Source organism: Chenopodium quinoa, unplaced genomic scaffold (assembly GCF_001683475.1).
Source record: "Chenopodium quinoa cultivar QQ74 unplaced genomic scaffold, ASM168347v1, whole genome shotgun sequence".
Classification (NCBI taxonomy): Eukaryota; Viridiplantae; Streptophyta; class Magnoliopsida; order Caryophyllales; family Amaranthaceae; genus Chenopodium; species Chenopodium quinoa.
Window position 1 is genome coordinate 3,320,517 of NW_018745003.1, and position 13,757 is coordinate 3,334,273.

The 13,757-nt window shown below is 34.7% G+C and overlaps 2 protein-coding genes across 3 annotated transcripts; one reads left to right on the plus strand and one right to left on the minus strand.

The window, feature by feature from the left end:
* The first annotated feature begins 228 nt into the window (after positions 1–228).
* LOC110707928 (F-box/kelch-repeat protein At1g55270-like) lies at positions 229–3,890 on the plus strand. Of its 2 annotated transcripts, none has more exons than XM_021886012.1 (3): positions 229–887; positions 1,026–1,104; positions 2,342–3,890. In XM_021886012.1, the coding sequence occupies exons 2-3, from the start codon at positions 1,075–1,077 to the stop codon at positions 3,602–3,604; spliced, it is 1,293 nt and encodes a 430-aa protein (XP_021741704.1). In that variant the 5' UTR covers positions 229–887; positions 1,026–1,074; the 3' UTR covers positions 3,605–3,890. The 2 variants fall into 2 exon arrangements, with proteins under 2 accessions (XP_021741704.1, XP_021741703.1); XM_021886011.1 differs by having other exon boundaries at positions 229–883.
* A 623-nt stretch (positions 3,891–4,513) lies between these two features.
* On the minus strand, positions 4,514–12,088 carry LOC110707929 (probable ethanolamine kinase). Its single transcript, XM_021886013.1, has 11 exons — positions 11,815–12,088; positions 11,471–11,562; positions 10,780–10,886; positions 9,925–10,030; positions 9,212–9,334; positions 8,563–8,654; positions 7,332–7,416; positions 7,137–7,242; positions 6,962–7,028; positions 5,155–5,247; positions 4,514–5,069 (listed from the first exon to the last, which is right to left on the minus strand). Exons 1-11 carry the CDS (start codon positions 11,946–11,948, stop codon positions 4,944–4,946), a joined length of 1,131 nt encoding a protein of 376 aa, XP_021741705.1. The 5' UTR covers positions 11,949–12,088; the 3' UTR covers positions 4,514–4,943.
* Positions 12,089–13,757: the final 1,669 nt, after the last annotated feature.

A 13,757-nucleotide genomic window follows, 5' to 3' on the forward strand; every position in this document is an offset into this window, starting at 1 on the left:
GAATAGGCAAGTCAAAACATAATGGAATGGCCCACATAAACAATCAAAAGCATCTTGTTGGATTTGAAGTTATGTGAATCTCAACTTTTTCACCTTTTTCTTGAAATCTTCATCCATTCTTGGTGCATGTAATTTGTAAGCAAGTAATTTGGTGTATTTACATAATTAAATATTTTTATCAAAAAATAAATTAAGCCTAAAAATAATATATACTCTCTCCCATTTGACCTTTTTTTTTTTTGTTTACTCTTTCAATTTTTTTTCTTTGTTTTTTTGGGAGTAGAGTTCATTTTCTCTCTCCTCAATTTCAAACAAACAGCAAACTTCCAAAGCTTACACAAATTATTCCACCGAGTAGTTCTTGGGGTTTTGCTCTGATAAACTTACCCACCCAAAAAATTTGGCATCATACCCATTAAAAACACCCTTTAATACTTCATAGTGGTTTAGGTTTAGCCGATTTGAGGCCTCATTTCATCATCTTTTTTTATAAGTTTCTAATTTCCAAACATTGTTTTTCTTGTTTAATTGCATCTTTTTTTCTGGGTTTCTTCTCACTCATTGATTAATTTCACAAAAAAAAAACCTTTATTTTCACCTTTGTTGCTTGCATTTTAAAAAAAAATTCAAAAAAATTCAATCTTTACTTGGGGGGTAATTCAGAATTTTTTATATAATCGAAAGCTTTTAAAGTGGAAGTTTGATATTTTTTGTGATGTGGGTTTATTATTTTGGAAATGGGTTTTATAGATTATGAGCTGATTATGCTTAGTTTGTTACCAATTTTGGTAAAAACTTAGGGGGAAATTTGTTTTTATGGGTTTTTTGCCTTGCCATTGAATTTCAAGAAGTGAAAGAATTGTCAGCTTCAATGACCTAATTTGTGGGTAATTTAAACCTTTTTTCTTTTGAATTTCGTGCTGTAAAGATTACATTTTAAATTATTCTGTTGAACTTTTGATGTTAAAATGCTATGAACATTGTAATATCACTTATATGTAATTTGGTGTAATTACTTTTTGCAGGGACTGGAAAATTTTGAACAATTGAGGAGAAATTGGTGATGAATGAGAAATGGATAATAAATTTATTCAACCTCCTTTGGTAAGTTGTTTTGTCCTGCATATTCTAGTCAATTTTATGATAGGTAATGTTTTGGTGAATTTCTTGTTTATATGAATTTTGCTGGTTAATTTTAAGTTGCAGTGCTTGTTCAAATGCTAAGAAGTTTCAATCTTTCATAGTGTAGATCTACATTATGGATGATTTTATTCATTTATTTATTCTAATTTATTTGTATTTTTATTTATTTATTTGGTGAAGGGGTGACTGGGTGGGAAAGTGAAAGTTAGCAGTTTAATTGTTCATGTGTGTGAAACTATTTTTTATCGGAAATTAATGTATTCTTTACGCGAGGTGGTGAGGAAAGGAGTGTTAGCAATTTACGCGGGGTGGTAGGGAAAGGAGAGTTGCAGTTTTGTTGTACATGTGTGTGAGACTAATCAATATTGAATGTTACCGTGTATTTTACGTGGAGTAGGGGTGGGGGGCGGGGGGTGCTGAACATTCTTAGTTAACTCTTGGCAAGTCAACAAGTCAAAAACTGATCATTATGGAAAGGTATTCAAGCTGGGGATTCATACCAAGTCGAGTAGTCAATACTGGATGCCAGTTGAGTGAGGGAAAGGAAATTTTGAAATTAATTGTTGAGTAAGATTGTCAATCATATTGTCAGTCAATAGTGGTACTAATTCGGACATAGAAGTTCATTTTGAATCTCGATTTAGAAGATTCAATCATAGAGTAATTGAGATGGTCATGCTGTGTTTATCATTCAATGATTAGATAAGGGAAGTGGTTTTAGGTTGAATTTTTCTGAGGGGGTAAACACATCAATGGTGGGCCTGAATAAGTGTTATACAAGTGAGCGCTTTGTTTTACGCAGTATGCTCAGTTCTTGCTAAACTCTAATGATGGCACAAGAACCAAAATCAGGAACAACTCTTGTTCAGGTTGGCATGATTGATTACTTAATTACTTTCATCTTGAGTCTGATCTTTGACTTTCAATTATATTTGCATTCAGTAACATGATTAGCATTAAGCAGAATAAGTATTGCTAAAATGTCTCCTTTATATAAATCTCTAGTTGATTATTGTGATGCCAAGTCTAGTCTTGAAGTTTACTATAATAGATGGATCATATTCTCTTTTCTTGCCGGATATAGTGGAGAATTGCTTAAGAATATGCTAGGGAATTTATGTATGTATGCTGAATGGTAAGAATGAATAAGAACAGATGATCTTAATTTATAACAATCAGAAAAATTATCTTGTTGCAGGTTGATACAACAGCATGCTTGTGTAGAGTAGATGCTGGTTTAAAATCTGTAGCTGGAGCAAAGAAATATGTCCCTGGAACAAGGTTGTGTCTTCAACCTGACATCAAGCCTTCCATTCATCCTACACGGCAGAAGCCTTCACGTGGTGACAGAAGTCGCAGTCAGTCTCCTCTCCTTCCAGGCCTCCCTGATGATCTGGCCATTGCTTGCTTAATTAGGGTTCCTAGAGTAGAGCACCGAAACCTCCGATTAGTCTGCAAAAGATGGTACCGTCTTCTTGCTGGCAACTTCTTTTATTCATTAAGGAAGAGTCTAGGAATTGCAGAAGAATGGGTATATGTCATTAAGAGAGATCGAGATGGTAAAATATCATGGCATGCATTTGACCCTGCCTACCAACTCTGGCAACCCCTTCCACCTGTTCCCAAAGAGTTCTCTGAAGCTTTAGGATTTGGATGCGCAGTTCTTAGTGGCTGTCATTTATACCTCTTTGGAGGCAGGCATCCCCTTAAGGGCTCAATGAGACGTGTTGTATTTTATAGTGCCCGAACAAATAAATGGCATCGAGCTCCAGATATGTTACGCCGTAGACATTTCTTTGGTGCATGTGTCATTAACAACTGTCTGTATGTAGCAGGTGGAGAGAATGAGGGTATACACCGTTCCTTGAGATCAGCTGAAGTTTATGACCCTAACAAGAATAGGTGGTCCATAATCTCTGATATGAGTACAGCAATGGTGCCTTTCATCGGAGTTGTTTATGAAGGAAAGTGGTTCTTAAAAGGGCTTGGGTCACATCGTCAAGTTTTAAGTGAAGTATATCACCCAGAATCTAACAGCTGGTGTCCAATTTATGATGGAATGGTTGCAGGTTGGAGGAATCCCAGTGCTTCTTTGAACGGGAAGCTCTATGCCTTGGACTGCAAAGATGGATGTAAACTTAGGGTATATGATGAGGCGAGTGATTCCTGGAGTAAACATATCGATAGTAGAGTTCATCTGGGAAACTCCAAGGGTTTGGAGGCAGCAGCCCTTGTTCCTCTTAATGGGAAGTTAAGTATTGTACGTAATAACATGAGTATTTCTTTGGTAGATGTCTCAAGATCTGAGCATGCAGGAAGTTCAGCAACTGCTGATGACCTGTGGGAAACAATCACAGGGAAAGGTCAGTTCAAAACTATGATGTCGAATATCTGGTCAAGTATTGCTGGTAGGAAGCGACTAAAAAGCCATATTGTCCATTGTCAGGTTCTTCAAGCTTGAAACTAGGGTATACAAAAAAGAAACGGTAATAGGAATTTTGTGTTGTGTTTATGGCGACTTTTGATGTAGCAACTTTTAGGCACATGATGTGCCTTAGTATTGCTATATTAGAGCGAGTAATGTAGCCTATTAGCGTTGTGTTTTTATTATATTGTAGCTCAGCACCAAATAGATCTTCTGTCTATTGCACATAGCTTATATAGTGAATCATGCTCTTCATGGTTTATGCCTTGTAGAAGATGTTATTATGAAAGTTATTGATCACAAACTTAACATTTTGATGCAATGATTTGGTGCATGTTACGATTGAATGATCTTGATTAGCATTATAACTTTTAAATAAGGTGAACTAAACATAGCTTAAACAATCCATTTTTAAAACAGGTTAATCAAATGATGGAGAGATGACAAATAATTCAACTATTATACATGAATAATTTGTAAGATCATGTCATATCCTGTACAATGTGATTTTCTTCTAATCCTGGATGGACCAACATTTTTGAAACAAACTTCCAATTAGTTATTGCAACGATTGAATTGCTGTTTATAGTTAAATAATTATGATAATCATCGTGCTACATCAGGCTAGAAAGGAACAAGAGCATTCCAGGATTACAACTACCTAAAAGAGTTCGTAAACAAAATAGCTGCTGTAGTTTGTGGCTGACACACAAGGATGTTTCAACCACATCTTCAACTCGTTAACGCAGACATTTTCTGTAAATAGTTAAATACTCCATAATAGCAGTAGTTAGCCACAAAAATCAAACTGGTAAACTTATTTGTTGAAACAGACACAAAAGTACAGGTTTTCGGGAATCAGATCCAGAAAAATCTCAGTTCCTGGGAACGTTACAAGAAGTGGTGCTAAGATTTTAAAAACCAGACAACCAGGTACCAGGAGCATTTCAAGGGGGAGAATTGAATCAGCCTCATTTATTAATTATTATGATAAACCAATGTTACAACAAAACCAGAGACACGTACATTATTCATCTTTGTATATAATGTTCTACAACACAGTACAAGACCAAACCATACAACCCCATATACCCTCTAGGTGCTTGAAAAATACCTTCAGCACTTCGTTACCTGGCTAGAAAGAACATCTTCAAACAGGGTGAGAGACGCAGGAGGGGGGAAATTGAGAAAAGACAACTTTGGAAAAGAATAGCCAAAAAACACACTAACAGCTGAGAATTCAAGGCTTCTGTTGCTGCACTACATTAATATTGAGTGACCTGCAAGCGGAACTCTCAGGAACTTCTCCCTGAAGCACACATTGAGCTGACCATACCAACTCAGAACATAAAAGAATACAGCACCTGTACACAATCTAGGCCTGAGACTTGCTGAGGTAAGATTTTGCTGAAGAGAAGACATCTTCTTTCTGCTTTTTGTATTCGTTGTACCGCAGGAAGAAGTAACTGAGATAATCAAAGTCGATAGGAGACATCTTTGCCTGTCCATTAATTAACAAGGAGGAATTAATAGAAAATATAAAAGTTCCAATGAATCTTCCAGTAGGTGCCTTTGCATTAAAATACCTGTATCAGAGCCCATAATGCCCAACTCAAATGCGAAGCTAACATGAAAGCATTTGCCTCAACATAAAGTGCTTCTAGATCACAGTCAGGTACCTATAGCAATAAAAGAACCATATAAAAATGCTAATCATGTTCAAATTGTAGTTCTTTCTGAGAAAGATCAAAATAGAATACTTACATTTAACTAGGAAGTTCTCCTTTAAATAAACAAAGAAACGGAAATGGTGGGTGATATTAGATAAATGAAATGCTCTTTCTGTTTCCTTTAGTTCTTCCCTATTACTATTGCAACTAAAACCAACAAAATGAGGAAGTACAGGGAAAGTGAGTCCCTTATTCTATTTTTTTTGGTAGGAAAATGAAAGTTGTTTAGAGATGTGGGTAATATTTAAAAATATAATAGGTGGAACCATGTGGTGGAGTAGAGGAGGGTAGAAGAGAGATTTTTTCTAGCCATAAAAAGATAAAGTGAAATATGAAATAATTCAAAGGAACTGATTTAAATGGATAGAAGCAAGAACTAGAAGGAATGAAAAGAGTGGACAAATTTATGCCCAAAACAAAGGACGTAATTTATTTGTGGGTTTGTTCTGAAAATTGTGGCACTGCATGTTCAGCATATCTTTCAATAAATAGGTTTCACAACAGCCATCTGATAATTTCTATATCAACTAGCAGACTCTGACTGCATCTGGTGTCAATATATTCAGGTCTTTTGCCTACCATTTCAGTAGTTTCAATCAGAGAACCTATACTCCTAAAAGAAGAGAACATGGGAACACTACTGTTCAAGATCCTCAAGAACTTTCCTTTCATTTCCTTACATTAAAACCCTAACCACTTTCCATAACCACCATGAAAAGCCTGCTTTTGAAACAAATGTCTGTTTCATGTGCTGCAATGAGACAGGACAGATTAAATTTCAGATCCCCGCAGACCACATAGGGAGACCGAAAATGACTTGGTTGGAAAGGAGTTAGGAAGGATATGAAGCATATGGATTTACGTGAGAATGAGGTATTTGACCGTAAGGGATGGAGGAAGATTTTTATGGATGACTATACAGAATAATCACTTTTGGTTCGTGTAGCCGACCCCACTTATGGGATTAAGGCTTTGATTAATTGATTAAGCAGACCACATAAGACATTGGACCGAAAAAATGACTCTGGTGGAGCAACACAAAATGCCTAAAATAATGATTATCTCCACTATTGGTTTCTAGTGGAGATAATACATGAAGCAGAGAATCTTCTTTGACGGAGGCTGAATTTCACTAATATCACTAAAGTTGAAAGAAAGCATCATAATATACCTTTTCTACATGATGTATGATAGATATCTTCATCTTCTATATTTCATGTCAAGTGGCACAGTACGCATACAAAAGATTTCACTAAACTCCCAAAAGTCAAAACCCTTGAAACCATTAAGGCTACCCATATGCATACTCAAAAGGAGCAAATGTGACTATAGGAGAGAACATGGGGGGTGCAAGGAAAGAGGTTAACAATGAGGGTAATACTGCTATTGCATTAAGACATGGACACAGATGGGGAGAAGTGCACACAGGAAAACATAGCACATTTCATTTTATAACAAAACCTATATACCTTTTTTTTTTGGGGGGGGGGGGGGAGATTAGGCTAGAGAGACATAATCATCCTTGGGCAGTGCAAATGCCAAAAATTCCACTAAAAGAGAAAAACAAACATAAAAAAAATACAAATTATCATGGAGGAGATGATCAAGATGTGTGGAAGCACAAAACACCCACGGCTAATGGCATCTTGCCATCTGTACATACCTCTGCTGGTGCATTTGGACACAAGTAGTGCCTGAAGAAGTGGTACTGTTCATCCTTGCTAGGGTATCTACAGGAACACCAAATTCGAATATTAGCTGTCCACATAGAAAGGCATCAAGATGCTAGTCTACTACATGCCTTAATGGTAGTTTACAAAAACAGATATGTTACGTACAGGGTGTAATCGCAGTCATAGCCTGCATATTCATTGAAATGATTTCCAATATCAAAACCTCTGTAATTATAGGAGCCATACTCAAAGTCTATTATGTACAGCTTCCCTGCCAATCAGAAATAAAAGTATTAAAACAAGTAAATAAGGCGCATAAAATATAATATATTTTGGGATACGGAGTATATTACTAAGTACCTTCCTCTTCGTTCAACATTAAGTTCCCAGAAAGCAGGTCATTATGAGAAAATACCACCGGGGCATCAAGACAGTCTGTTAGTGCCTGGTATAGATCTAGAAAGTATTACTAGCAATATTTTGCACATTAAAAGAAAATGGATAAATAAGGAAATAGGTTACAGCCTAAGATTGATAAAGAATCCTCAAAAAAGGCAGAGTACATTGTAGCCCAGAATTTTAGATCTTAAATGGAAGTTGTATGTGAAAACAAACTTAATCACATCTTTAAAGGAAGCTAGCCAGCAACACTAAATCCCGAAGTCAGTCAATTGAAAGAGGGACCCTCTTGGCATGTTTAGCTTTTTATAACTACACCTTTTCAAGCAGCCAAGAATATAGTTAAGCCAAATAATATATAGGAGGTAGATAAGGAAGAAGAAGGTGAAAAGCTGAATAGGGTTTAAATTTCGTTCTAATTTGGCTTCATCTGTATCTACTAAATCAGATGATAGCACAGAGATTTAAGTTTCATAGAACTGCACAAATGCTTTTGTTTAAAACAGGAAGGCCTATAAAGTTCAGTGAGAACAAGACCAAAGACCTAGAACCAGTAAAGATTGGCGGAGAAAATTAGGGAGCCACTCTGACTAATTCCATGAATAATATAGAGAAACGAGCATATCTGCTACTGGGCTGCCAAAAAATTTCCATTAAGTTACTTATTTCATGGTCTTCACCCATTCAACCAGGAGATAAAACAAGTGGATGTTGAAAAAAAGGTTTTGGTAAATTAGGCCTGTAAGATCAAATGTGCACAAAGCCGTTCCAAGAAAAAGTAGTGTACCATTAGTGATTAATCAATATTATCGGATGCACAAAATGAAAGCAAAACTCCATACAGGCCTTGAGCTGAGGGAAGGAACATATCCCATTTCCTAATTATGAGACAGTGTTGAGACTGTCAACCTTAACAATGAAGAACAGCATTTTGATAGGCAGGTTGCATTTCAAGAACACCTTATTACATCTTAATATTTTTCACTTCAGCAACTCAAAAGGTTTATAGACATCTATATCCTAAGCATGAAGCAGATAGTCTGCAATATAACATACGTGGATGACCATATAAAAAATTTTAGGAGCATATATTGTTCTGTATGAAATTCTCCAGGTTGGTTCACTATAATTCTAAATGGGTTTCGGAAAAAAGTATCAAGTTAATGAATGTAACATGGAGAGATTAGGTTACCTTAAGCTCATTAACCTCACTCTGAAGTTCTTCAAATGAGATGGTTTGATATTTCTCCTGCTTCTCATTGTCGTCAAATTTGAGTTTAGATGCTGCAACAAACAGCTGAAGATTAGACATGGGGTTTAAAAGCTAATGTCACAAGAAAGCTAAGTGCACCAGAATTGGCGACCACTCCATCAGAAATCTATACACTAGCAATCCAGCTTCAAACAAGGGACTTTAAGACTTCTGTTTTGAGAGAGAGGGGGGGGGGGGGGGAAGGGGTTAAGGTATAAAGTTATAAACAGAGCAGTTCAAACTTCAGATGTAGAGAAGGCTACTTATACAAAATGAAAGGGAAAGCAGGGCAAGGAAAGCATATGTCATATTGACATGAACCCTTCAAGACCTCCATATAGTTAATTTAACATAGCCATATTTGAAACTTGAAAGTGAAGTAAATGAAAGCAATTTAGACGTGGATTAGCACAAAGATTAAGTGCCAAAGAATTATATAGAGAAGTGAGTAATAGGGACATCAAAACAACAGAGGAAAAAATTGTTCCTTCCTAATCTTTTTGCCCATCGGAGCACCGGCAGACAAGCCTGGATACCAGCTACATCAAGTATAAAACAAGTTTTAGTAGTGAACCAGTCAAGAACAAACCTTTCTCAAAGAACTTCGACAAGTCAATCCACAGTTGGGACTCTTTAGAACCAGGGATTTCCACTTCATGAAACTTACTAAGCTCCCTAGCTATCATAGCTGCCAACTTTGGATCCCTCATGTCTGCCAATTATTTGAACCAAAAAAAAAAGAAAAAAAAAATATCAGAGAGAGAGAGAGAGAATTTAGAAAAAAGTTAATTACACAAGCATAAACATTATGCATTTCCAATCTCCCCATACCCAAGGGAAGAAGCAATTGGCAGTACAGATACACCAATGCCCACCAAAACCCAGAATCTCTACAAATAAACTTGGTATGGTACCCAGACAATGACAAGATCTAACATTCAGAACCACAATCTACCATTTGTTTCCTACAAAAGTACAAAGAACTTTAAGGAACAATACACCCAGCAACATGTTAGGATTTGTAGCAGAAGAGCCTATATTCAACAAAGTACAAACCTATGTCACTATTACACTTCTTTCCCTGTTCTTCATCAAACTAGTAAAAACTTTTGTAGACAGGATGATGGAAAAATCAGTAAGCTATGGTTGAGAGCCTTTGTATGCTTTCAAGCCACTTTTGTTCTAAGATGTTGGGGTGCAAGAAACCATAATTGTAGAGATCCCCAAAAATTGGCTCATACAAATGAGCAATAGAATTAAAGAGAATTAAGGAGTCTATACTTAAACTGACATGATACATACCTGGTGGTGTAAGAGTCCTTGCATTGATGAAAGATTGAACCATGCCATTCCCAAAAAGTGCAAGCAATTTGGCCCCAAATCCTGCAGCTGAGAGGTATCTAATGGCCTACAACCAATATGTATTAATGAATCAGTTACCGAACATGCAATGCGACACAACAAAAAGAGCTTAAGATAAAGTAATCATATCAGCACAAAGTAGCTTTTCCAGAGAGAAGATGAGATGTATGATAATGCATGAAAGAAAATTGTATCAGCTAAAAAATAACTCAAAATAGATGCTGCATTCAAGTCAAACTGTTCCTAAAATTCTTTTCAAAATTGGACAAAAACGATGCATTTTACAACCCATAAAATTCCATGTTTTTTGCCCTACAAACCAAGTAAGATTAGACTTCCCAAAAATAATACTTGACCAGCAGAAAATGTTTATCCTTCAGTGCACAGAAAAGACACTAGGGACACAATTATAAAGAGAGGGATATAATACACCCATGATACTTATAATCGAAGTAGTGAAACCTGCCTCTAAGAGCACCTTAATACTGAAAAGTGTGAAATCCTTCCCAAAAATCACTAAGACAAAATTTATTTGTCAACTGTTAACCCATGTTTATTTGCGGCTACCTTCACCCAAGTTATAAATTCAATAAACATCATGCTTCAAAGTACACAAATAATCCATCAGGAAATTATGTAAAATAAAGTGAACTCGGATAAGGCAGCTTATTCTCTCTGCACTCTGCAGTTCCTAGATTCATGTTTTGCATCACTATAAGTGATCTGCTAAACAATCAACGCTTACTAAAATTAAGTTTCACTAGAAGCAATAAGGGAAAATAGTACAACACCTACCAGTAGTTCCCTCTCCCGATTGACAACATAGTCGGTGTTTGGCCCATACAACCTAACCGTAATGGACACCTCATTGCCATCCTCCTCCTTGACCGTAACCTTCAACACTAAAACAAATGTTAGACAAAAGGATATCTTTCACTGCATCAACTCAAAATCTACTCCAACAAATGAGCCAATCTAGTGTGATACTCCCCCTTACAACCTTGTTCCAAACTCCTTATAATTAGAGATATGCCACAATATGACTAAAATTAACCCTTTATAATTGTTGTGTCATTGTCAAATCGTCATATTCTCCCCATCCATAATATAATTAAGGGTATCTTGAAGATTCAATCACAAATCATTACTATTTCACAGCTTTTTTTCTAGATTTCCAAAATAAGCTTCTTTCCACAGAACATGTAGCCTATCAGGCAAGAATTCAAATTCATCACATCAACCTTTGACCAATTGCTTTACAAATACTTGTATATACTTCCGTATTTACAAATAGAAATGTCATTATACTAATAATTTATAATAAATCTCGATACATATTTTTCAAAATTCGAAATTACAATTTTTACTAATAATTTAGAATAACACATACAGTAATAAAGTTCAAATGTTAGCACTGTAGTCTAATTCAGCAGCTAAAAAGTAAGTATTCCGTATATACTAAAACAAGATAAGTTCTGCCACTTACAAAGATTGGTGATGCCTCCAGCAACAGTATCTACTGAAAAGCATGAATCATCCAAATTCGACCATTTCTCGAAAATATCCTTACACAATTCTCTGAATCAAATCATATTAAATCAAATCAAACCACAATTTACCAGTCAAATAAAATCAAAATCATACTTAATCAGTCATACATCAAACTAAATTTCATCTTCCAGATTCCAGAAATCACATTACATTACTCAAAAGTAGCAGCAACGTTCAATTATTAAGCTCTCGAAAAAGAAAATCAAAGATTTCTCAATCATTAAAACCCTAATTTAACAGGTGAAAAAACGAAAAACAAAGAAGAGAAAGAAGAGTTACATGATGCGAGGTTTCATGGCGGGAAGAGGAAGAGAAGTATCAACGGAGAGAGAAGAAGAGAGAACATCAGAGCTTCCATTAACTGGAGCTTGAGAAGCTACTTCCATGGCGTCCGAGATAGTCGCAGTTCCCATGGGGTATTCCAAAGGTTTAGGAGAGAGAAAATAGAGAAGATTTAACAATGGCGGAAAATTTGTTAAGGACGTGTTTGGATACCGGGAAGTTTGTTAAAGGCGTGTTTGGATACATATTGGGAAGTTTTTACCGAGTTTTTTAGAAAGTTTAAAGTTTCTTAACGCAATTAAATAATATATTTGTAAATTCTAATAAAATTAAATAATTCAAATGAATAATATTCGGTAAAATTGGCAAATGAGATTTCAAAGTTTAAATTAATTAAATATAAAATATTATCTTTTGAGATTAAAAATTTTATCTAAATATATAAAAAGGAGAGGAATTTCACAATTTATTTTAAGATAAAAATATTAAATGATATACGTACAACGAATAAACTAACAAATTTTATCACATAAATACAAAAATTATCTGTTTTTAAAAAATACAAATAAACCATGCATTGTACGGGCTTCGTTTGATAATTGTATATATGAAGCTTTTTAATGTGGGATTTTTTGTGGACAAATAAACGGTTGTGGCCCTTATTTTATTTGGAATGCCAAACGTGTCCTTCTAATTGGAAATTGACATTGACTTATTTTGTTTCGCTATATTATAAAGTACACGAAAATAAAATTTTATAAGTTTTTGTATGTAAAAATATGTGAATTTGGTTGATTGGTTAAGGATTTATGGCTTGTAATGAAAAAGGGCCCTTATAAAAAGAAATATGAAAGGTGACAATTTGTAATGTAAAAGAAATATGGAAAGTATTTTGTTGCTATTGTAGCACTAGAGTGATTTATTATTGGTTGGGTGTTATTTGAAATTTTGGGATTGTCCAAAATTTTCAAGAGTCAAAATGTACTGTACTAATTTGGTCTTGTAATTGGCAAGTCTTGTAATAAGTAACTAAGTAATAACATATTTCGTATTACATACTATTATAGTAAATTACTCCTTCCGTCTCTAAAAGATTATTCATATATTAAATATATTAGTAAAAAGTTGCACCATGTCTTAACTGATAAATTCTCATTTACAATCTCACTTACTCATCTATCTATTCTCGAATTCTTGACAATAATTATGCTCACTTATATGCATAAATTGTAATACTTGCTTCTTAAATAAGTGAAACAAAAATATTAGATAATCTTTTAGTAACGGATGGAGTAGTAATTTAGTTTATTCACGAAAGTAAATAGTAGTATTTGGTCAATGTAGAGACTAAAAGTGATATATACGTCAACATTTGTTCATCTTTCGTATTTTCTTCTTATTATCCATTGAACAATGGACTTGCTTATTTATCTATCTTGCCGATTTAGAATCAACGTATTAATTTAGTTGCTTGTACAAGTATATAATAGTAGACCACCTTGTCTCTGACGTAATTAAGCTGCTTGGTCACCCTATATTTTGTGTAGTACTACAACTTCATCATATTCAAAGGTTATTTAATAAAATTAATGTGAACATCAATATTTCTATGGAGTATATAAAATACGGAGTATGTGGTTATTGGACAACACATGACTTTGGACTGCAAAGCTTTCTAAAACGACCTACATAACATTATGCAATAGAACATAGAAGAACATTGAGAATTGAGATTACAAATCATTTTAATTACTCCATACATTACTGTCATTTTATTTTAAAAGGACGAATTAAATAAGATATATTTCCTATGTTTTAAGATAAAGGTCGACGGAACTTTAATCAATTATATCAATAAAGCATAAATAGAGGTCAATATATACAAATAGAGCAAAAGTCAAAGTACGACATTTAATTGAAAAAAATACTTCCTCCATTTA

Bases quoted from the DNA above. Each gene is read 5' to 3' on its own strand.
- LOC110707928 (XM_021886012.1), top strand. From the start codon at position 1,075: ATGGATAATAAATTTATTCAACCTCCTTTG. The intron at 1,105-2,341 runs GTAAGTTGTTTT...ATCTTGTTGCAG, and splicing joins AATTTATTCAACCTCCTTTG to GTTGATACAACAGCATGCTT.
- LOC110707929 (XM_021886013.1), bottom strand. From the start codon at position 11,948: ATGGGAACTGCGACTATCTCGGACGCCATGGAAGTAGCTTCTCAAGCT. The intron at 10,887-11,470 runs GTAAGTGGCAGA...CATTTGTTTTAG, and splicing joins TGGAGGCATCACCAATCTTT to TGTTGAAGGTTACGGTCAAG. The intron at 8,655-9,211 runs GTTTGTTCTTGA...TGTTTGTTGCAG, and splicing joins GTCGAAGTTCTTTGAGAAAG to CATCTAAACTCAAATTTGAC.